Consider the following 23,521-nt stretch of genomic DNA (forward strand, 5'->3'; position numbering starts at 1 on the left):
CCACCCAAACACAAAACTCCATGTGTTGGCCGGATCTACTGCTTAAACTTTGTGGCTTCATGGTTAATAATAAGTGTTCAGCACTTGAATTGTCCATTAACTGCATTTTCCTTATTTGCATTTTGATCAATAGACAAAGGAGCATCATAAATGGCATGAATGTGTAAAAACACTAAAAGTATAGACTGATGACATGGATTAACCATCATCCCGTACTGACACAGGTATGGTTAAAATAATCCCCTGTATTGATCACAGGTACTATTTTCTTCAACTAATGCAAATGTTATGCTTTGGGTTTTTTTTTTACGCCTTGATTTCAGAGATAGGACAGTGGATAGTGTCAGAAATCAGGGAGCGAGAGAGACACTGGGGAATGACATGCGGGAAAGATGCCACAGGTTGGATTCGAACCCGGGTCGCCCGCTTGGAGGACTGTAGCCGTCACACATGGGGTACGCTCCCTGACTAATGCAAAGGTTTCATACTGGATTTATTTAGAACACAATATTTAGTGATTAAGCATGAGTAATTAAGTAAAAGCAAATACGTGCATAATGTATGCTAAATTATTCAAATGTGTACTAATTTAGAACAGAATGTAGCCTACAGTAATTTAATACAAATGTTAATGTTGTAATGTTGAGTAAGGCTTTTTAAAGATGGTGGCTCTGTCATGAAGGATGCAATGCTTTTAAAATAACTAGATTTCATAAAAAAAACATAAATAAAGGTATCTCACCAATACCTTAAAATCACAGGTTAATAGGTTTCAACATCTTCACATCGGAGTTATATCAGAGACTCTGAACTTTAGACTTGTCTCACCACCACCACAATGTTAGAGGGACACGCCAAGCAGAAGCAGAAGCAGGTGGACAAGGTGAGATAGAGGTAGCTCCTCAAAGGACAGATCTCCTGAACCTCTGGATTCTTCAGGACCTCAGAGGTCCAGTCTGGAGAGGCCTTGGTGTTCATGAGCGTCTCTCTCAGGGCGGCACAGAGGCGAGGAAGTAGAGCTGGGACTCTGGGAGAGGTGGTGGGGGTGGAGGTGAGGGAGAGGAGGCAGCAGAGCAGAGATGATGGAGAAGAGAAATCAGGAGGCAGAGAGATACGAGAGCGTCCCAGAGGAAGGCTGCTGTAAAAAAAAAAACTGAGCAGACTAAAGACTCGCAGAGACAGAGGAAGTGATGCTCAGAAATAATGTCAGGAAGAGCAAGGAGAGGACAGAGACAGAAAGATTTAACTCATTCATAAATAAGACATTTTACATTTTGACCAAAGAACAATTTAACACTGTTTATCACAAGATAAAAAACACTTTTTCTTTCTTGAGTACCAAATTACATAATTTATTACAAATTATTTAGGGATTTAGAATATGCTGAATTCTTGTAAATGTATAATTATTTAGTTCTAAATGTATAGAAAAATAATGAACATTTTAATGTTTTAATGTTGAGCAATCTGTTGGTGTGTCCGTCATGAAGGAAACATAGTAAGTCCTCTGAAATAGGAACAAGGCTAACACAGCGCCATCTAATGCTGACTATTCTTAACTTCTAGCTGAGTTTAAATGTCCATCTATTTAAGGAAATATATGGTCAAGTGCGGGGGAAAAAGTCAATCAGGATACATGAATGGAATGTTTTAAAATAATTTATTAGGAATTTTAAAAAGTTTTTTTTTTCTCCAAAGGAATAAACATTACAGGAAAATAAAATCAGAAATGTTACAGTGTTGACAAGATGGTTACTTTTCAGTGAAAACAGCATCAAGGTTTGAACTACCATGGTAGCCTGCAGCAGTGTGTGAGAAAGAGAGAGAGAGAGTGTGTATCAAAGTGTAAAACCTGGTGCATTGTGGGTCAGAGTGCTTGTTTGTTCTTTAGCTAACATTCAAAGGAGAACACATGTATCGTGATCAGCCAGTGCAACATCCTATAGCTCTTAACATTATTGTTTTGGTCTAAAAATAGCGGCCACATTGCTACAGTCTGTGGCCTCCAGTGGATACACAGTGATGGGATGGAGAGGTGGTGGGGGGGGGGGGGGGGGGGGTGACAGGTAAACAAGAGTTAATACAACCCCTCCTTTCTTAAAAACATCCCATATACTTTGACAAAGATGTTAATGTAAAAACAAAGAAAGTCAGATTAAGATTTCACATTTGCAACTGAGGTATAAAACCCCCCAAAAAAAACAAAAAACAAAAAAACAAACAACAACAAAAAACAGCACATGGCAATGTGTGAAAATAACGAGACACGCTCATGCAAACATCAACACAACCTGCAGAGTCAGAACTCATCACAATGCAAACTGTGCACGACAGCTCCTGCGAACTACTCCTTCATTTTCCTTCATAAACGATCATCACACATTGAAAATCACAGTTAAAACAAGAATATGACAAAGTAAGAAAACAGCATGTTTTTCCCCCTTACAGGAGCTTTTTCCACCCACAAATATCCCCAAAGTAAAGTGTTGTTTTTTTTTTCAGACTCAGCATCTCCTCTGTTTAAATTCAAGCAGAATCAAATGACACATCTGTTATAATTGTCTGGAGGATAATTAAAGTATATGGCTGCTCTGACATACTGAAATGTTCTTGACCTCCACATGAAAACTAGGATATGTAACAGTCAAACTTTCCGACACGTAAGGATTGATGAAAGAATCAGTCGTACCATTTTTAAAATCCTCCCGCACACAGAAATCAGCCGACCCCTCCCCCAGAAACCAGTCATATTTACAATATCTTACAAAATTGTACAGCTCATGTAGGCCTATTATGAAACTGTGACTAATGACATTATTAGTTTAACAAGTTTTTGTTAAAAAAATCCTACCAAGATATACACTTTGTGACACATTTTCAAGAAATAGTATTAATCACAAATGTTTGTTAAAATTCAGTATGAACTACTGACAAATATACAGTTTTTCCAGTACAAATTACAGCTTGTGACCTTCAAAAACTCAGAGATTCTTCTCCTCAGAGGTCAAATGACCCAATAAAAACAGCCGTAATAGATAAAGAAACAACGCAGCCATCACAAAAAACAGCAAAGTGAAACATAACAGAAGAAAGACCAAAAATACAGCATATGTGTGTGTGTGTGTGTGTGTGTGTGTGTGTGTGTGTGTGTGTGTGTGTGTGTGTGTGTGTGTGTGTGTGTGTGTGTGTGTGTGTGTGAGAGATGCTTTTACATGTGGTGATAAACGTTTTCGCTCCCTGCTTGAAAGTTTTCTTCTTTTTTTCTCAGGAGGTGGAGTAAAGTGAGGCGTCAGCAGGGTGGGAGGGGGGGTTCATGCTGACATCAGGGTGGAGGAGGTGAAGGTTCAGCTGCCGTGACGGGAGAGGTGGATTGACTAGATCAGCTCCAAAGCAGCTTCAACTCCTCCCAGCTCTCTGTCTACAGCTCTGTACTGTGGCAAAAACACACACCTGGATTATAGGCAGGTAATGGAAGTTCAAATGTCTCTTTCAAATGTTACATTTAAATAAATAAAGCTCTCCAGTAAGACAAAGTGACTTACTCTCTCAGTGGTAGCCGTTAGTGAAGGCTGTGGCGATCAAAGGGCCCTATGGGAGAGAACAAACAAGACATGTTCAGGCTTTGTTCTCAAAATGAATTTCAGCTATTCAGTCACTATTCTCTTCTTTAGGGAAAAAGATTCTGTTAAAAAGCATAACTGCACACCCTTTGACATGATGGCACACAAACAGAATAGATATGTTTCCATCAATCAGTTTTTATTAAAGCTGATTTTGTCATTTTGGGGAAAAAGCCTATTCACCTTCCTGCAGATGAGACGATCCATACACATCACATCAGGTCAATTTAAGGCTACAGCCAACGGTCAACAGTTGGGTTAGCTTAGCTTAGCACAAAAAAATGGAAACAGGCGGAAAAAGCTGGCCAAGCTCTTTCCAAAGGTAACATCTCTCATTGCTGTTTCACCTGTTTCCAGTCTTTACTAAGTTAGCTTAGCATCAAGCAACAACTTGTTAGCTTAGCTTAAAAGCTTAAAGTGAACATAAAAATATTGAAATATTGTGACCTAACCCCACCATGAGAAACTATATTTGAGTGAATATGGAACAACACATTATCTTATAACAAACTATTTACTTCAGTATCATCCAAAAGGGCAGAGCAAAGAGTTACGCATGTCTCGTAATCTGGTTTCATTTCTTTATAAGCTACTTAAAGTTTGGACAGTATTGAGTTAAAACACAGATGTAATTCAGAAAAATGAATGCAACATACAAATCATCTACAGCTTTAAATTATTTCTAAAAATAGGTCATCAGTAGAGAGGTTATCTCACCCCCAGGCCGTGGCTGAATCCAGTGCTCGGGGCGGGGCTCGCAGCGCTGAGGTAACTGCTCACGGCCGACTCCTGACCGGCTGTTCCATAAAGATCTGCCATCGGTCCCGGGCTGCTCGTACCCAAAAATCCAGCTGAGCGAGACGGGGTGGAGCCTAACGGAAAATAATGCAAACAACAAGGTAAATATTTAACTTATAAAATATCTAGACATCTTGTTTCTTTGATTTAATAACTTCCAGGAGGACTCATTTGAAGTTACATATATATCTTTTAGACAAAGATGAAGGAAAGTCTGTTAATGTCAAGGGAATTTACCATGTGAATCCATCTTTATAAATGCTTATCATTCTTTTTCCATAACAACAGTGTTTTTAAACACCACAAAAGTAGTTATAATGTTCATATAACTCTGTATCTCCACTCAGTATTGTAGCATATTTCAGCTCATTAGGTTGGTTGTCAAGCTCACTCTAACAGCTCTCATGAAGGTAGTTATGAGATCTTATGAGATGTAGTAGGCCGCTGTTTTAAAAACAATCTCACAAAAAATATGAGAACCCTGATAAATGGAAAGCGAGGGATTTTTCCAAGAAATGCCGTCAGGACTTTAAGAAGACCAACAATGGAGCTCCAAGTAAAGCTTCATAGAGCACATGGATTCAAAAGTGTCCAGAAAGATCATAAGAAGTCATAAGATTTCAAATCTTTATCTGCCTAAGGGGTTTGCAAACAACTTTGACCAAATAAGCTTCATAAGATAATAACACAATCATTTGTGTATTCTTGACAGTTTTAATCTGCTGCCCCCATGTGGACAAAACTCAACCACTACAGGTTTAATGTGATTTCTCTGAGGACTTTTACTTTAGATTTAAGATTAAGATTTACTTTTACTTTTTTTTTTAAGGCATATTTAAGGCAGCAGACACTTTAGTGCTTTTTGTTTTCTATCTCTTCTCTAATAGGGAAGGTGTTGGATTTTAAGTTGGATTTTATAACACAGAAAATGCAGGAAATGCAGAGCACCAAGTATCTCAATGATATTGTTTAACTCTATAAGAGATCATCTGAAAACGTTTAGCAATCTAATAAGTAAGGTCTGTTGGATTCAGTTGAGTTGTTCCCTTTATTTTTACAATATCAGATGGTAAGACAAAAGTCTTTTATTTAAGGCTTGGCAATACCAAACAAGTGTTTTTCATTACTCATACCTCTTACTACTGCTGCTGCTGCAGCTGCTGCTGCCATTGGTCCGTATGCGGTGAGAGGAATGGCTGAAGGAAAAAAAGGGAATTACCAGATTAGATGTCTTAATATGTAAAAAGACATCAGAACAAACTCACAACATAACTGAAAGTCTCACTCCAGTGAACTCAGGGACTCTCTGAACAGAAGACATTAAAGTCAAAGCTGTCAATGAGACTACTGCTAATGATGCTATTTCAAAAGAGGTTCAAAACGAGGTCACTGGGGGGAGCCTTTAAAGTAAACATTAAAACCTTCCTGTCCTCGTTACTGTCAGCAATCCTGCCTTCAGATAGAGACCAAGGAGGACTGACAATCACAAACAGGCACACCAAAGATTGATCAGGTGTAGATTTGAATGTGTGGTGTAGCAGACTGACAACATGCTGCTTGTAAAGTCCAGAGGAGGGACTGACTGACCTGTGAGCTCAGGGGGGTGGGGTGAAGTCAGAAGGGGAGTCCTCTCTAAGTGGAACTCTAAAACAGAAACATCAGAGTGCTGTGAGACACACACCACCACCGGCAGCAAGGAGAACACACAAACACACACACTGGAGGAGCAACACCTCAGGTGAGGAGGAGGAGGAGAGTACATATTTAAATACAAGGTTTGAGGAATGCAAACAGGAATAAAGAGGATGGAAGAGTGTCGTATAATACAGTGGTGTTAAATCACTAAAGAACAGCAAGAAATACAAAAAATGCTACTATTTTCAATACGTCATGAAACTTCAATTCAAAAGCATGCTTTGAGTTTAACAATATGTAAAACACTCATTTGGATACACTCCAATAAAACACGCTGCATGCTAACATACACATACACAAGCTTACAAGCATTTCCACTCCTTGATATTTACAAGCAGCCTTTTACCCTCTCAATGATTCACGTGCTTCTATGTAAACATGTTTGTATTTGTGACAGCGTGTCTGTTCATATCACAGAAGCACTGACACTAAAATCCTTCCTTTAGCACAAACACATGACAGCCTGCTGCTCAGGACACTGAGGGATGTAGCTACGCTGGCTGAGGTTGTTTCGTTTGGAGTGAATCATCATCATAACTTTAAAATGAATTGAAGTATTATTTCTACTTCTTAGAACATTTACATCAGCCTAGACTTTACTTTTTGTTTAGGGGTGATTAGCAAATGTTACAATGCTAGCTAACAAGGAACCTTAAAATTGTTGAAAAATATTGCTAGCATCTATCAGAAAATGTTAAAATGCTATCAAGCTACAATAAAATAGAAACTGTATAAATATTGGATGATTGTGTTTAAATAAAGCTAGCCTCTAATTAGAAAATTGCACATTGCTGATAGGTTGAACTAACCAAGAAATCTTGCAAAAAAGTTTATCAATATTGCTAACCTTCATCTTGCTAGCATAGTCATTGATCAGCATGTTATGCTGATTTTAGCAATTACATACAGGCTATAAAAAACACTACAAAGCTGCTAATCCATGCTAGATCATAAGGATTATAGATTTACACCTTAATTGGGTAAAGTTCTCAGAAAACAACACAACAGAGCTAGCACAAACTATGTTTATGGTTAGTGCCTTTGAATATGATAATGTATATTTATATGGTTTAATTAAAAGGAATAATGATAAATCATTGAATGCCAGAGAGTGTGCTGGACAGCTAAATGTAATGTGCAGTCTTCCCTTCACGTAGGCTGTGTTTGAATATGGATAAGATATCAAAAGACACAGGGATGATTTGAAGGTTTTTTGGTTTCACTCCAATACAGGTGAGCCAATGTCTCAAGAAATGCTCTTTTATGTCTCATCTAAGTCCATGCATGAATAACAAATAACAGTTACTATCTTAATGTTGCTGTGTATTTATTTCTTAGTTAAAATGACAGATCATGAGGTGAGAGTGTGCTGTGTTTACCAGGGAACTGGTAGGTGTATCCAGGTGTGATGCCAGCGTAGCTCCGACTGGTGTAGGTGGCAGTCTGGAAGCCTGGATAACCTGTGGAAAGTGATGAGGACTTAGAGTTAAGAGACAATACACACTAACAAATCAGTGAGGCAATTAAAGGAAACACTGGACACAGAGTAACAGGAGTGTGCTCGTGCTGCCCCCTAGCTGTGAATCCTGGTACAGTCTGTCATACAGGTGGATGATATTCTACACCTGTGGTCTGATTTCTTCACAGGGGCAGGACTGAGCAGCTCACTGTCTTTGTTTCCTGTTTCACTCTCAGCCATTCACCTTACACAGAGATTTCCTTTGTTTTCCTTTGCCTGGGGAACCGACTACAGAACAACTTTCAGGTGGACAACAATAATTGTGTCTGTTATGAGCACCATAAAACTACCCACAATTAATTAAAGATATGTTTAGATTATTTTAAAGTGTGGTCAAATGTCTCCTAATTTATCCTTTTTAACCAAAGCTCTGAAATACTGAATTAAAAGGTGCTATTCTCAGACTGAACAGTAGGTGGTAGTATCAATGTGTTAAGATAAGCTGCAGATGCTCGATCAGGTCTGAGAACAATTGAAATGTGTTAAAAAGTTGGCCCTACTGTAGAGGATGGAAAAGATGAGAGGATCAGAATCAATACAGGGCTTTTCCACTAATTTTCCACCTGAGGTTCAGTGTTTCTTTCATGGTGAATTCTACTCAGCCACAGGTGAGACTCTGTGAAAAGTTAAAGGATCAAAAACATAAAGCCCTGGAGATATTGTGAGGATGTAATTAGGTTTATCACACTTTTTGTACAAAGACACAAGACTTATCTTTTTGGCATAAAGCCAACTTTACAATCTGTAGGTATGAGACCTATAGTTGAATTGTGGGAAATGTAGGAAACCATTGCATTCTGAGCTTTGGCCTCTATTTGACAGCGTTATTTCTAAATGATGAAAGTACCTGGGGAAATATAAGTAGCCCTCTGCAGTGTTAAAAATCTGTCAGTGGTTTGTGCATAATCTTAAATGTACTTTAGCTGATGTTTATCACCTTAACAGATTCATCTACCAACTTCTCTTCTTAATGCTTTTTTTTTATTCTAATTGATGCATTTTGGATAATGTGATTATGTAATAATATGGATCCACAATGTTGTTGTTATATCTCCAGCAGTATTAGAGATTTTTTTTTCTGATCCTGCCTCACTTTGTGTACCTGTATAATACTTACATATACTTGTGTTGTGTTATTGTTAAAATCATTAAAGATTATTTTTGGGGAAAAATAGTTTGATTGTGAGTCCTTAATCTTTACGGTAATGGTAAATAGACCTGGACTTGTCTAGCGCTTTGAGCAATTCAGGGACACATCAACATGTGGCTGAAGGAGCTGGGGATCGACAGACTCTACCACTGAGCCACAGCTGGGTGAGTTGTGAACAACTTTTTAAAAAAGCAGTGCATTCTTTTTTTTCCCACTTTTTGAGCTTGGATATGTGTCACCCATGGAGCGCCATCCGGTATTTAAAGCAGCAGAAGCTTTTGTGAAGGAATACTTATAACCAGGATAACTTGTGCAGCCACATCCTTCCTGTATTGATCAGTGAACCTTACCCAGCATACCAATGCCCAGCATGAAGGCATCCATGCCATAGGGCATCACACGAGAGCGCCCCCTCGCTGAGCCCGTGGGGGACATCACCTCCTTGGGCTGAGCTTTCTTACACTCCACCTGTTTCCAGAAAAAAAAAAAGAAGCCAAATCAGCACTTGTGTTTTTCACAACATAGTGGTATTACACATTAGTTAAAGTATCAGAATCTTCACCATTTTGTTGTTGATCTCGTGGAAGTGGATCTCACAGACCTTCTCCACCACATCCTCATTCTCAAACGTCACAAACCCAAACCCTGGAGAGGAAACGCTTATGAGTAGAGAATTCATACAGTGTGGTGCATGTAGACAGTAGGCCTTTCTGTGCAGCAGTATAGCTAATAGTCTCCAGTAATCAGTGCTGTAATAGCCGCTTAACACATTTGCCCCCCTTCCCCCCTGTTCAACGCTGCTATTCTGCACTCATCCTTTCTTCCCTCCCTTCCTGAAGGCCAGCAGGCCCGGGCAAAGCTGGTAGGCTGTCATAATCGATCAGTCCCAGGGTGGGGAGGAGGTGCTTAAGGAGGCTTTATCCTGATCCAGATTAACGGACTGGCTAATTAGACTAGCCCCGTTCGTCTCCTCCAGATCAGCCCACAGGAAGGAGAGACGATGGGGGGGGAGGTAGAGGAGGATCGATAGAAACCGGGGAAGGACTGGAGGAAGAGGAGTAAATCAACAAAGCGATGTAAGAAATAGATGGGCAGGGAGAGGGGTCAGTCTGTCTCACCTCTGTGTCTGTTGGTGGTCTTGTCGAACATGAGCATGGCATCGTCAACCTGGGGGGGACACAAACAACACAGTTTTTTCAGCCGGTGTTCTCTCTCTCTCTCGCTCTCTCTCTCTCACCACGCGACATATTGCCTGACCTCAGCCCTTCTCAAGTTCTGCAGGGAGGCTCAGCAACAGATGGACAGAGAGGAGGGGGAAAAGGGAGGGGAGGAGACTGGAGACGGGCGACAGGTTACAAAGAGGAGGCCGAGGGGGCAAAGATGGGGAAATACTGTACGCCAGGCCCCGGTGGTGTATAAATCTAACTGACATAATGGGTGGCACAAAAAGTTGAAGTCTGCGTCTGCTGCTCAACTGCCCTGGTCTCAGACAGCCCATAATCCGCCGCCTCTTTACCCTCCAAAGTTTGACATTCCCATGGCAACAGTACAAAAAGTCCTTCTAAAAGAGCTCAAGCCAACGTCAAATATGCCTTTATGAACAGTGGGAGAGAGTGCCAGTGAGACAAAAGGGGCCGCAAAGAGAGAAACTGTTTAGCCGGTCATAGGCAGAAAGGTGAATCCTGTGGGCAGGTGGAGACTCGATGAGAGCGGAGAGCTGATAGTGAGAGGAATAGTGACAGGTGGAGATATGGTGAAAGAGAGCACAGAGAGTCCTGGAAGAGAGGAGGAAAAAAAAAAAAGATTGGGTCAAAGTGGAAAGGGAGGAGAAAGAAGAGACAAAAGGAGAGGGAGAACAAAGAGGCCTGGAGGCTTTGTTTGTTGGCACAGTCAGTCATAATTCCTCCTCCTCTTCTCCCTTTGACCTCTCCCTCCGGCCCAGCCTCCCTTTACAAAGCAAAGACACAGGTGTCTATTCTATACACACACACACACACACACACGCACAGAAGGAGGTTCTTATGTCAAAGTTGACGTACTCTTCCACGCTCTCTCTACATGTTTATACCCGGGTTGTCACACAGACGTCCAAATAAACATTTGGTAAATGAATCTGTGCTCTCGGTCTATAATAAGTTTGCTGGATAAGGTCCACAGAACAATTTGTCATAGTCACATACTCACACACTCAGTGCTAGCACATAGTGTGACTGTGTGTCCGTGTGTGTGTGGACCCCCAAGGGCAGTTTGCCTACAGAAAGGTCAGAGGTGAAGAAGGAGTGTCAGTGTGAAAGGGGACCTGTTACTCTGATGCCTCTCAAGTCGCTGCTTCCTGCCAGCCTGACATTTGCTCAACGGCTGACACATGTTCAAATCTCAAACCCTGACACGACTCCGCAATTTTATTTTGTTCACTATCTAACTTTTGTTCAAGAGGCCTGCTAATAGAAACTCAAGAGATAGCCAAACATTTTCGACAATTGTTGAAGACTTTGTGAGCCATGCCTGAGGTCGCATGTCTAGATAGAGAAAGAAACTATAAAACTGACATAACTAACTTCAAATCAAAAGACTTTATGCAATCCCAGTGGTTACTGAAATTACACACACGATGTCGCCCTGTAGGATGCAACCAAGACATCACAACAACGCCCTGTTCAAAACCAACACAAACTGAGTTTATTGCACACCATTGCTCGATATTTCAAACAGCGGGCATTTTAATGGCGTACTGTTGGACAATATTCCCTCTTATCCCCGTTTTTCTCCACCTCTCATCTTCCCTGTTATCCCCTGCCCATCCCTCTCCGCGCTCCTTTGTCCTCACCAGCACGGGACACAAAAGGTCCAGTGAGGCAGTCTAATCAGGAACTTCCATGGATGGCTGAAGCCCACATTTCACCGTCCATCCCTCGATATCTCTGTCCGCAAAATTCATCTCGATATTATGATTGAGGAGGGAGTGTGAGGGAAGCTCGAGGCCCAAAGCTATGGCACTAAAATATGAAGTGCCACGCAGTCGGAAACCAAGCGGCTAATTCAGGGTCTATGGATGTCTTTCTTTGAAAAGTTCTGAGGCCTTTAGATGCAGTATGTCAACCTGCAATCCGCTGGAAAAGTTGATATAGTTCTTTTGTTTAGCCTAATTATTTGGATTAAAATCATTTTAAATCCACAAAAAAGTTTGATCAAACATTACTTACAGTCTGTTTTTTATCAGAAGACACAAGTTAAGAGTGTGAACTGTCCTGAAACTTTCATTATGCAGATAAGTTCTGAGCAAACTAACAAAATATTTGCCTAGCTTTGTAGAGGGGCATAATGGCCCTCGTAAACCCCCCAACACACCCCATCTTTGCCCCAGTTCCCCCTCTTACGCCTCTGCAAACCCTCTCTCAACCCCCCCCCCCCCCCCCCCCCCCCCCCCCCCCCCGATTGGTGCCTTTGTCAGCCCATCATTTATTCTCCACTGCACGTCTTTCCACATTTCCAGTTGAAAAATACAAATACAAAAGTATTTTAAAAACCGGTAAATAGTTGTGAAATGAAAGTTTGAGTGATAGATTTGCTGTTTTTTTTTTTTTTTAAAGCTTTAGTCTACTTGTATTTTTTGTTTCTGAACTCCTGAGTTGACCCCCACCCAACACACACCCACACACACTCATGCTAACACCCCTGAACACCACCTCGTCCCTCCTCCTTCAGAACAAAACCCCCTTACCCGCAGAATTACTTGGGGACAATGGGCAAGCCAGGTCACCACGGTAACGGGCCAGGAGGGGGTTGTGGGTAGGAGCAGCTGTTACATCAGATTAATTCAGATTCTGATAATCCCTCCTCCTTCCTCACCATCACCACACACTCACGACAAAACTTTTCTCCCCCCCCCCTCGCTCTCCCTCCCCTTCCTCTCTCTCTCTCCCTCTTCTAGTCCCCCTAACTTCGCCTGCTGCTCTGAAGCCTCGCAGCCTCGTTATTTTTCCCTTCCTTCCCCTCGCCGAGCGTTTTCTCTCCCTCCTTTTCTCGCCCTCCTCCATCTCCTCGCCGTAAACCCTTCAGTTCCAGGCGCTCGCTCGACTCCAAGTGAAGTTTTTCTCAGGAAAAGAGTTTGCAGTGAATCAGACTCGGTGGAGCTGGTGGGACGTGGTACTACGTGTTTCTAAGCTGTTGATTTGTTTCTGCACCAACGCCAACTTATGTGAATCCATAACCACAAACAAAGTGATCCATATTTTACTCTGAGACATATATCTAATTAAGAATGTAACGCTTTCCCCCCAAAGTGTGACATCCAAACAACTTTTTCAAAGATCACTCACCTTCCCAAACTGGTCAAAGTACTGCTTCACATCTTCGATGGTTGTGTTCACTGACAGGCCTCCCACAAAGATCTTCTTGGTTCGAGTCACCAACTGTACGAGGAGGACAGAAACTGATGAGCACATTTTTGCACCAGTAGTCTGTTAAAGAACTGAAACTGTATAACACCTCTTTACGTTTCTATTTCGTTGCTTTTTTTGTCCTGAAAGATAAAGAAGTTACAGTAAAAACACACAAGTGGAGTAAGTCAAACCACTACTTGAACACTTTGAAAAAAAAGTTATTCTTGTATTGCACTCACACCTGTGATTTTTTTTATACCAGCTGTAATTTGAACAAAACAAAAAAAAAATTTGACCAAAAAGTAGGAGTTCAAATCATAGATTCTTGGGACAAAACTAGCTGTTACGTTTCTCACCACTGCCCACCAACACACACAAAATAGTCATTATCCTCCCGTTAAAGGCTCCATTGGAAAAATCAGAAACCTTCACTTTATTTAGGTGAAGCAAAAACTTTTCACGTGCTACAGGTAAACTGAGGGCATTTCTTTTGTCTATTGAGAAGCAAAAGAAGATGAAAAACTCATTAAAAAGATGTATGTCCGGTATAAAGGATTTTGGAATAACTGCAGGGCTCCATTGAAAATAGAAAAGTCTGTTTTCTGAGGTAAGAAGTAGAAACAGCACAATGAAATGTATCTCTAAAGTGAGTTCTGTGGGTGTTAAGGAGAGCACAGAACCATTTAGAGATTTTTCACTGACCAACAATAATTATGTCAAATTCAAGAGCATGTCTTTTTATATCATCTTGGTTTGGTTCAAAGAGATCTACTCAGACACTCTGCTTATGGTAAAGCGAATTCACTTTCGGCTGTGATTTCAAAAACAGGCCACTGTGCATGTTATCTCTTTCTCAATGTTACCTACTTTAGTTTTATCTGAGATGTTTGCTGACTTTGAGAGTTGTTGAGCGTTGAATAAAAAGCCAAAAATCATCTTATTTATTCTGAAAATCATCTTATTTATTCTGAAAATCATCTTATTTATTCTGAAAATCATTTTATTTACTCTGAAAACATCTCATTACTCTGAACAAGGTGAAGGCCAGCAGCGTCTCACTCCATGGTTTTCATTCAGTCCCTTAATAAGAAAAGCGATACTGTACTTTTACGCACCACCCTAACATGGCTTTGTGCGGGGCTGTTAGAGGTTTGTGAGTCGATACAAGTTTCTTGGAATTTAGTGAAGAATCCAATTTGCACCCATTAACACTGGACGTGTGCCAGAGACGCTAGAAATACCTGCTCGGTACCAGCAGGACAGAAAGCAAGCTGTGAGCACCTCAACTCAAACCTGGCTTTATTCTCCAAAGGACATTAAGGTTTCCTTCATTTCTAATGCTGTCGTATAAGCACATTAAAACAAGCACAACAACGACAAACACTTCTAATCAAGTGTAATCTACAAGTCAATCTGTGACGTTACAACATTATTGCAAAGTGAAATCAAAATATATATGTATGCTATTTGAAATAATAAAATAATAAAATAAATAAATACGGTAATAATATATATTTTTTTATATTGCCCTTTACATTTGAAACAAACCTCAAATTGCTCCTTTTTTATCCAGTTAATTGACATATTTGTATGGTATGGTAGGGCTCTCCACGACTCCTACATTTAAATAATAACAAGCCCTTTCAGAGATTTTATTTTTTTGTATCCCTGTGAACACTTCTAGCATTTTTCATTTCTTGCACTTGGACACATCATGGGCCTCAGGAAGCTGTGAAAGGAACTACGTTGCCGCATTTGTTTTTGAAAATATATTTTGTTACAATGAATGTTTTAAGGCCACACTACCTGTCAGTACTCACGATCAGTACTCCTTCAGGCTTAATTTAACAATCCTACTTCACAACATGCTGTCATGTGAGAAACAAAACTGGCTCAGATCAACACCGAGCGTCCATGAAATATAATACAGGTGTTAAGGTTGTCTTAACAATGGCGAGTGTCTCTGAAATTGTGAAGGTTTTTTTTGTTAACACACGATCACGTAACAGTTCAGGGATGTCAGCACTGATCGTGTTCATCAGATTACGAGGCATTATCCCCGATAAGAGACTGAAACGCTCAACACACACCAACCTGCAGGGAGACGCTTTGACTCACCTTGGGCTGAGCTCTGCGGGGGAAAGCAACCTTTGGGTCGATCTGCAGGAGAAATTAGAGAAAGAGGAAGGGGGGGGGGGGGGGGGGGGGGGGGTTAGTTAAGTGTCATGAAGGAGTAACTTGTCAACTTCCCTTTACTCACATTCAAATCTCACATTTTATTCTTAAATGATTCGCCAATGAACGTCTGATTTATCTATTTTGTCCTCCTCAGAGCCTATGACCATGTATCAACTATTTCTATATCACGGCGGTGGTGTTTTTAAGTTTATCATTGTGATGGTTTCTGACATTAACCTGCTTGAGATGGTAGACCAGGTTCTGCATGTGGACGTCTCAGATCCACTGTTATCACAGCACATCTGTTGATCTCTATAGTCGACTCCACAGAAGCAGCCAGCTTTCAATCAACAGCGGTCCAGTCATTTTAAAAACAGCTTTTCTTTTCAATTCACACTTTCTCTTCTCTTTTAGATTTTAAAAGACATCTTAAACACGATCTCTTGAAAGTCTGAAATAGTATTTAAATGAGGTATGTTACAGTGTATGGAGGCCATTCACTGTTTGTTCTCTTCCCTCTTTTGGGCATGCAAGTGTCTTTATCTGCTTGTAAATATTCAAGATTCAAGTCTTTTTTGTCATCGTGCAAGACAATGAGACAAACTTTGTAGGTGTTTTAATTTCAATGAAAGGTGGGTCACAACTTCTCAAGAGTTTTTTAAACTATCATTTACATTTTTAATACGTAAATGTTCATTTCTGTTTGATTTTAAAAAGAAAAATTGCTCAGGTAACTTAAACTTTTGCATGTAGCGATGTGAGAGTAGTAACATGCAGAAGGTTAAATCTGTCCTCCAGAAGGTAATTGTTTAAATTATTTTCATCAAAAAGGTTCACTTCACAAAAATTACAAAAATAACAAAATGTCTTGTAGATTGTTTTGGTCTTATTTACTTGTAGGTAGTTACACATCAATCAAAAGAAATAACTGAAAAAGGTTTGCCACAAAATACGCCGTGATCATCCTAACAGGGACTGTAAACTGGAACTGTTTTCAGGTTGGACTTTGATTTGATTTTAACAATGTTTCTTGAAAGAAATGCTCTTGTGTAACTTTTAAAATAGGCTGTTTTTGATGTTTTGAGCATCATAAAATAAATTCCAACGACTCCTTTTTTTATTCATGTGGAGGCAAAAATCTAGAAAACTGACTTCACAAATCTGGGCAAGGAAATCCAAAGTTCTGACTTGAGTAGTTTGCTAAATATATGTGGCTGAGAAGATTTTCTTTTTTAATCATTTGGAGGAAACAACCCTTAATAAAACCTAATTAATCTGTTTCTGATGTTCACCCTGACATTTTATCACAAATACCAACATCAGGATAAAAATTATGTGTATGTGTGTGTGTGTGTGTGTGTGTGTGTGTGTGTGTGTGTGTGTTCGTGCAGCTGTGCTCAGGTGGAATGCACGGGACCGTCCGGCGGACCCATGCCTCTCTCGTCACCATCGTGTGACATGTGATCTCCTGGAATTTCACACGGGCACTACAATCACAAACACGCCTCACCTCGGCGAGGAGAGCCCAAGACGAGGGGGGGGGGGGGGGGGGGGGGGGGACAGAGCGAGTAGGACCGAGGAGGAGAGAGAGGAAGACGACACAGAGGAAGAGGGAGCTGTCAATCAAACCACACCGACAGCAGATCCACCCACTTTTTGTTTGTTTGTGTTTGTTTGTTTTTGCCTCCCTCAGCTTTTGACGGAGGTGATGCCAACAACAGGGGGGGAGCGTGCGTCATCCAGTACGCTTTAAGGTTGATCCGGAGCGTCCTCTACCCTGCTGCTCCTGATGTTTACACCCAGGAAAAAGAATCAGCTTCACGTCTATTAGCAGTTAACCTCCTTTAATGTAAATCTGAGCTCTAAAACTACAACAAAGCAACAGAATTTAAACATTATGTGGCCAAACTGAAGGCCAAAGGTTAAGATTTGAGAGAGAACCACACCATGCTTTGAGGATGCAATCATAGACAGGCTGTAAAATTGGAATTTGAGACCTCTATATTAGTCTAAACTGGTCTAAAAGAGCTAAAGAACAACTAGACTACACCACACTGTACTGCAGTTACACTAACAGATAGTGAGACAGTACAGCGCTAAGATTAGTCCGTAACCATGAGAGGGTAGAGTTCAACTACAGTAGAGAGCTAGAGCCTCGATGGTAAACCACATGCGTTTACCACGGTGAGGCTAACTGTGTTGTTTCTACTCGAATTAAAGTTCCCCGCAAGTTTCTTTTTTCTTTTTTTCTTTTGTTCTAGAGAGCAGAGTGAGAAGACTAAAGGCTAAGACTGGAGGATCAGATGCAGAATCTCTACTAGTTTAGTTTCTATGGTGGCTAGACTACACTGATAGTCACCTCCGGTCACCAACCCTCCTGATGTCCAACACTCCTGTGCACATTCAAAAACAAACACACACACACACAAACAGAATGAAACACATGGCAGCACACAGCAGCATCCGAGGGGAGGAAATGTGGACATTAAACAGAAAATGTGGCTGTTTTGCATGAAATGGGTTCCATGTCGATCACAGCAAATTGATCAAATCCAAAGGAGGCGTATTTAGATTTCCTCTCCACTAACATGTTGTTTTTCACTCTAAAAGGCTGCTTTTTCACATCTTATAGAAGCGCAAAAAATCATGACATAACAACTAATTTGGCAGACTATCATGGCCAAGGATGCAACTTACAAGAGTGTGATGCAAGAGCAGTTCAGATACATTGATAGTGTGCTGTGTGTAGTGATGTAGGAGAATTTTATGTCCGGGGGTTAAACCTTTGAAACTAACGATATTTGAAAATTCCTGGATTCTGGTATTTTTGACGACAGAGAAGAAGTAGTTTCAATTTTGATCATTCTATGGACTAATCGAACTTTCTTTTGTGACCCAATTAAAACTGCACAGCAATGAGTTTTTTTTTCCACATGATTTGATGTCTACATGTGACACAATCCAAAAACACCTCAAACGTAGACTTTTTGGGGTCTAAGAAGAACTCCTTTCATTACTTTTTTTTTTACAAGCATTAACGTATTTTCTGAAAGCTTTAAGCTCACTTTGCAGAGTTTGAAAATAAATAAATAAATAAATAAATCGCTGTTCTCAGATTTGCTTGCAGGAGAGGGAAGTATATCCTGCACTTTCCAAAAGTCTGAACTTTAAAACGTATGCGTGTACCATATGAGCATACCATATATTTCATTTCTATAAGCTTCAGAGTGTTTGAAACAGCATGAAACACGTCTGCAGGGGATTTTTGACTTAAAAACACATTGAAGGACAGGTGCTGTTATTTTAAGGTGCCCCAGGCCAGGGTAACAGGCAAGAAGAAGCTGAACGTAATTCCAAGAGAGGTTTATGAAATCAGGGCAATCCCCTTTGACCAACTCCATCCGAGCTACGCAACAGTTGGCCGAGCGCGCTGCCTGTCACAGCCCTGAGCCGCGAACACACTTAACGCAATGTGCCGATTGGGCCGCACTCAACATCTCTGAGGAACAACTCAAGCTTGTTGACTTCAATCCTATTAGTCAGGAGAGCCGTACTAATCACAGATGGGGTTATCCTCCCCCCCCTCTTCCTCTTCTTTCCTCTCAGGTCAGCATGGAAATGGTTAATGGGGGCCACAACTCTGCAAAGAGCTGTGTGACTTTGTTGTAAAACTCTCGGCTCTGCACATCGGCGCTGTCGTTGAATGGAAACTTTGTCCCACAAAGGTGCAGTTTGCATCGGCCGTCACTGACTTTACAGATAGGAGGAAGCTTGGAGGGAACCCAGAGGGGCGACTAACGCAGCAGCAGTAACATAAATCACATTAAAACCTGCCTTTCCTATACTGGTCAGAACCTAAACGCATCTGTCCTTCAGCACAATAAGTACCAATAAATTCCTCCGCAGCAGCAGCAGCACTGTATTTGCTCTTTAGCCTCTCGGCTGTGCAAAGCTCTGTTAATTCCAGTGCCGGAGCGGTTCAGTCGGTCACAGCATGGCACATTCTTTCTGTTGCCACTGGAGAACTTTTTCTCTCTAACAGGATAACCTGTCTGCATGGGAGAGAGTGGGGGGACATGGGGGAGGGTGAGTGGTCTAAAAAGGCCTCTACTCAACTCACCATCCAACCCCTGTGGATGATCACTGAGCCCTCTACATGACAAGAAACACTCTCTGAGGCCTGCACAAAACGCCACTGATGGACCCAAACATCATCCCAATTTAGTCCAAGTGAGGAGGAAAAACTCAAATTAGAAGGAGAGGATCATCAATGAAAATGTATCAATAAGAAGAGGCACCCTATCATGGCCTGTTTCTGCCATCTTCAAAATGATTGTAAATGATGTGCATTGTTATCTTCCTTTTATTTTCTGAGACAGAGCCATTCTTCAACTGTTTGGGGGGGGGGGGGGTCACTATGGAAACAAACCCCATGGTGAGTTAGTGGCGTCCAACCATGATGGTGCCACTTGTCATAGCTGACGTGCCTGCAAGTGACACTACAGCAGAGGGGCACTGGGGGAAACCAAGAAAAAACTAAATTTAGTTTGACTCCTCCATCACACATCTTCCACAGCTGCTAATTTTGGATTCATAGTAATGAAAAAAATCTCATTTCCTCACAACTCTCTACTTTTTTTTCTCCTTCTCCATTTCCTTCTTCAGCACTTATCCTCCAAAGAGCCGAGAAGGTGCATTTCTCTGAGCACAAAAGGGGAAAGGAAGAAATAGCCTCCCCTCGTTTCAATACAGTGACTAACCCGCAGCCATCACCACTCCCACAGAGGAGGGAGGCGGGGGCAGTGGTCCCTATGGCGACCAACGGGCCACATTGTTCCCAGACCGGCCCACATTCATTACTGACAAAAAGACACGCACACACACACACACACACACTGCAACACAGGCGATTAATACATTTGAAGTTCGGATTCACACAGGTGAAAGAACCTGAATGTGTCACGCTGCCTTCAAATCACAGCATCACAGAAATCTGAGTGCTTGTCTTCCTGAGTTTTTCCAGCTTTCACACCTTGATGGTTTCAGGTTGATTTTTTCTTCTGCCATTCACAAACTTTTTCTCTTTTAAAAGGATCAATTCTGCCTCTTGGGACAGAAAAGACAAAAGGCAGAATAAGAGTTTTGGTTTACTCTTCAGAGAGACTAAATCTGAGATTGTTGGTCAGAGCCACCCTTGTTCGGCTCCCCTTGTTTCGAAGGAAACTGACACTTTGGTAACATTTTCTTGAGCACAGAGAGAGAGTCCACTACTGACACATCTCATGTGTGGCGGCCGACACAGACGTGGTTTTAGGGAAACATCAGCAAAGTGGAACCTTAGCAAACATACTAAAAATGTAGCAATGTTACACCTCTCTCGCGGATTATTGGAAAATCCACTAATCAAACACTGAGCAATGGGATTAGCCGCCGGTGGGAAGTAAATACAGAGAACTCACTGTTTTTGAGTCCAACTCGTGCCTGGTTTGGGCCAAAACTTTATCCACGCCTGCCTGGTCAACAAAGGTGACAAATCCAAACCCTCTGCAGGCATCAAGGAGAGAGAGAGAGAGAGAGCGAGAGAGGGAGGAAGAGGAGAGAGAGAGAAAGTATTAATGACACAGAAACTGATGTTGACATGTAATGATACGTTATGAGCAGAGAGGAATCACGGAGGTCAGATAAACTTTCAGCTCCGGCGGAGGAGCCCGGCTCGCAGATCCCTCACCTCGAGCGCTTAGTAACCGGATCTCGCATCACCATACACTCCTTCACCTCGCCGTACTTGCAGAAGTACTCCTTCAGACCCTCTGGGAAGCAAAACACGAAGACATGGCACGTTAATAGATGAACTATGATGCAAACAGGAAACAAAAACTTTTTAATAGAACATTTTACAAGGGGTCTGGTTGCAGAGAGTCTAACTTTTTCACTCTGCTGAGATTTCCCGCACCAAAGCTCATGTATTTTTCTACGTAATTTAAGCATAAAATAAGTGGTGATCAGGGCTTAATAGAAACCTAAAATAATTCCTAGTAATAACAATAATTCCATCTTAAATTCCTCATGCTATTTATAAGAGAATAATCAGATTTTGCTCTTTTTAAGAAGCTTTAAAGAATCACTCATTCATCATATGGTAGCTCTGAATGGCTGCATTCATTCTGGAGCAGGACTCATATTGAAAACTTTAAATAAAAGCCAAAACAAATAAACAAATTCTACGTAAGCAAACAGAAATATTAAGAAATGCAGCCCCTCGAATAAGATTCCATTCGCTCCATCTGATCCATGCCAGGAGTTTAAAACACATAGAGGCAATTTTAAGAGAGTTTGCAAGTGGTGGGAAAAAAAAGATTTACCTTGTGTTGTTTGCCAGCTGAGTCCACCTATGAACATTTTGCTGTAGAAAAAAAAGAGAGAGAGGGAAAATAAAATAAATGTACATTTTGGATTAAAGGAGGATTCAGTGAGTTTCATAAATATACTAGAGATGTCATTTGTGTAGTGTTAAAAACTTTTCATCATGGTTTTTTAAAGTGAAACTCTAGAGGTAAAGACTGTGTTTGAGAGTGTATCTGATTTTACATGAAGGCTCTCTGTGTGGAGGTGTGTGTGTGTGTGTGTGTGTGTGTGTGTGTGTGTGTGTGTGTAAGTGTGTGTGTGTAAGTGTGTCCTCGCGCAGAATACCAGGTTTGTTTCAGAGGTGTGTGTGTGTGTGTGTGTGTGTTTGTGTGTTTGTGTGTTTGTGTCCGTGCGGTCGTAAAAAGGGGGAAAAAGTTTTTTTTCTTTACCAGGGGTCGTGAGGGGAGTCCGTGCTGGACAGGCTGCTCTGGCTCCCTTCCGTCTCCATTCCGCGTCCTCGCTGTGTGCGTGAGTCTGTGAGGGACTGCTGTGTGTGTGTGTCCGAGCCGAGCCGAGCCGAGCCGTGCGGGAGAACAGACGGAGAGTGAGTGAGAGGAGCTGGGCGGGTTTGGCCCGGGGTGACAGAGAGAGGGGAGCGGGCCAGATGCAGGCTGGGACAGACTCCACCTCCTCCTCCAGTCAGTCAGTCCCCCGCTGCTGTCCCTCTCTCATCCCACCGTGGACGCACGCGGGTAGGTGTGACGGCACGAGCTTTTCACCACACAGCACTTCCGGGGGAACCCTTGCAAGTAAAAGCAGTAAACCTGAGTCAACTCTTTATAGAGAAATGTTCATAAAACTTAATATGCTGGGTTAGATCAACAAATGGCAAATAAGAAAAACAAATCCTAAATGTTTCTCTTTTTTGTGTATTATTGAAATGAAGTTATTTATCTTAATTGGATAAACTTCAACAGTATAAGGTGTTAATGCATATTTCCTTTCCAATCAGTATCACCTATTCAAGTATAAAGACAATACTTGTTTTGCTGCGTAACAGATGAAGTGATATGACAACTCTTTGCTCTTTAATAGTAATTTACAGAGCAGCGAAGGCTCCAAATGTCCTGAAATCTTATGGGAAAGATATTGATGTGACACATCAGTATGTTTGGGAAAAAGCAGAGTCAACTATCTGTCCTGTTATTAGGTGTTTAAAAAATGTTCAACAATTTTAAATGAAGGCATAAAACACAAACCCTTAATCCAAGTATATGAGAAACCTTTTCAAATACTTGATAAACCGAATTTCCTCACATTAAATAAGGTGAAAAATCGCATTTTCGTGGTATAAAGTAGATTAATAGAGTTTAAAACGTTTCTTATAAAAGCCTTATATTGCCTTATATGATGTCAAAAAGATCATGAAAGATAACAAACATTTTATACAAAGCCATTGGTAGCCTAATATAGAGCTGATTCTGGTAGCCGGAGTTTTTTATTTTTTTATTTTTTTAACTAAAGTCTTCCTCTTGAGTTTAAACTTTCTAAGTTACAGACAGTATGCCTTTATTATGAAGGCAAAATCGTCTCACTTCCGGTCTCATTTTCACTAGTTATGAGGAGCTTGACACAATATCCGTGTAAGTTTTGATGAAGTGTTAAACAGGCTGAATTTACAGGGCTAATAACTAATACTGTATGGTGTCTAAACTGATTTAGAGGAAACATTGTCACAAACACAAACCTTGATGTTTAAAAAAATACAATAAAACCCTTGACAGGATATTGATTTGAGTGATTTTTTTATTCAATTCAATCTGGAGATGAAGAA

The 23,521-nt window shown here is 41.0% G+C and overlaps 1 protein-coding gene across 1 annotated transcript; it reads right to left on the minus strand.

Moving 5' to 3' along the window:
• Window positions 1–1,641: 1,641 nt before the first annotated feature.
• msi1b (musashi RNA binding protein 1b) lies at window positions 1,642–22,409 on the minus strand. The gene is made up of 15 exons (XM_020631149.3): window positions 22,137–22,409; window positions 21,705–21,745; window positions 21,071–21,152; window positions 20,802–20,886; window positions 15,283–15,324; window positions 13,102–13,194; window positions 9,901–9,949; window positions 9,345–9,427; window positions 9,133–9,250; window positions 7,493–7,573; window positions 6,006–6,062; window positions 5,552–5,614; window positions 4,338–4,492; window positions 3,543–3,588; window positions 1,642–3,431 (listed from the first exon to the last, which is right to left on the minus strand). The coding sequence occupies exons 1-14, from the start codon at window positions 22,193–22,195 to the stop codon at window positions 3,547–3,549; spliced, it is 1,050 nt and encodes a 349-aa protein (XP_020486805.1). The 5' UTR covers window positions 22,196–22,409; the 3' UTR covers window positions 1,642–3,431; window positions 3,543–3,546.
• Between the last annotated feature and the right edge of the window lie 1,112 nt (window positions 22,410–23,521).

This window comes from Labrus bergylta, chromosome 2, assembly GCF_963930695.1.
Source record: "Labrus bergylta chromosome 2, fLabBer1.1, whole genome shotgun sequence".
Taxonomy (NCBI): domain Eukaryota; kingdom Metazoa; phylum Chordata; class Actinopteri; order Labriformes; family Labridae; genus Labrus; species Labrus bergylta.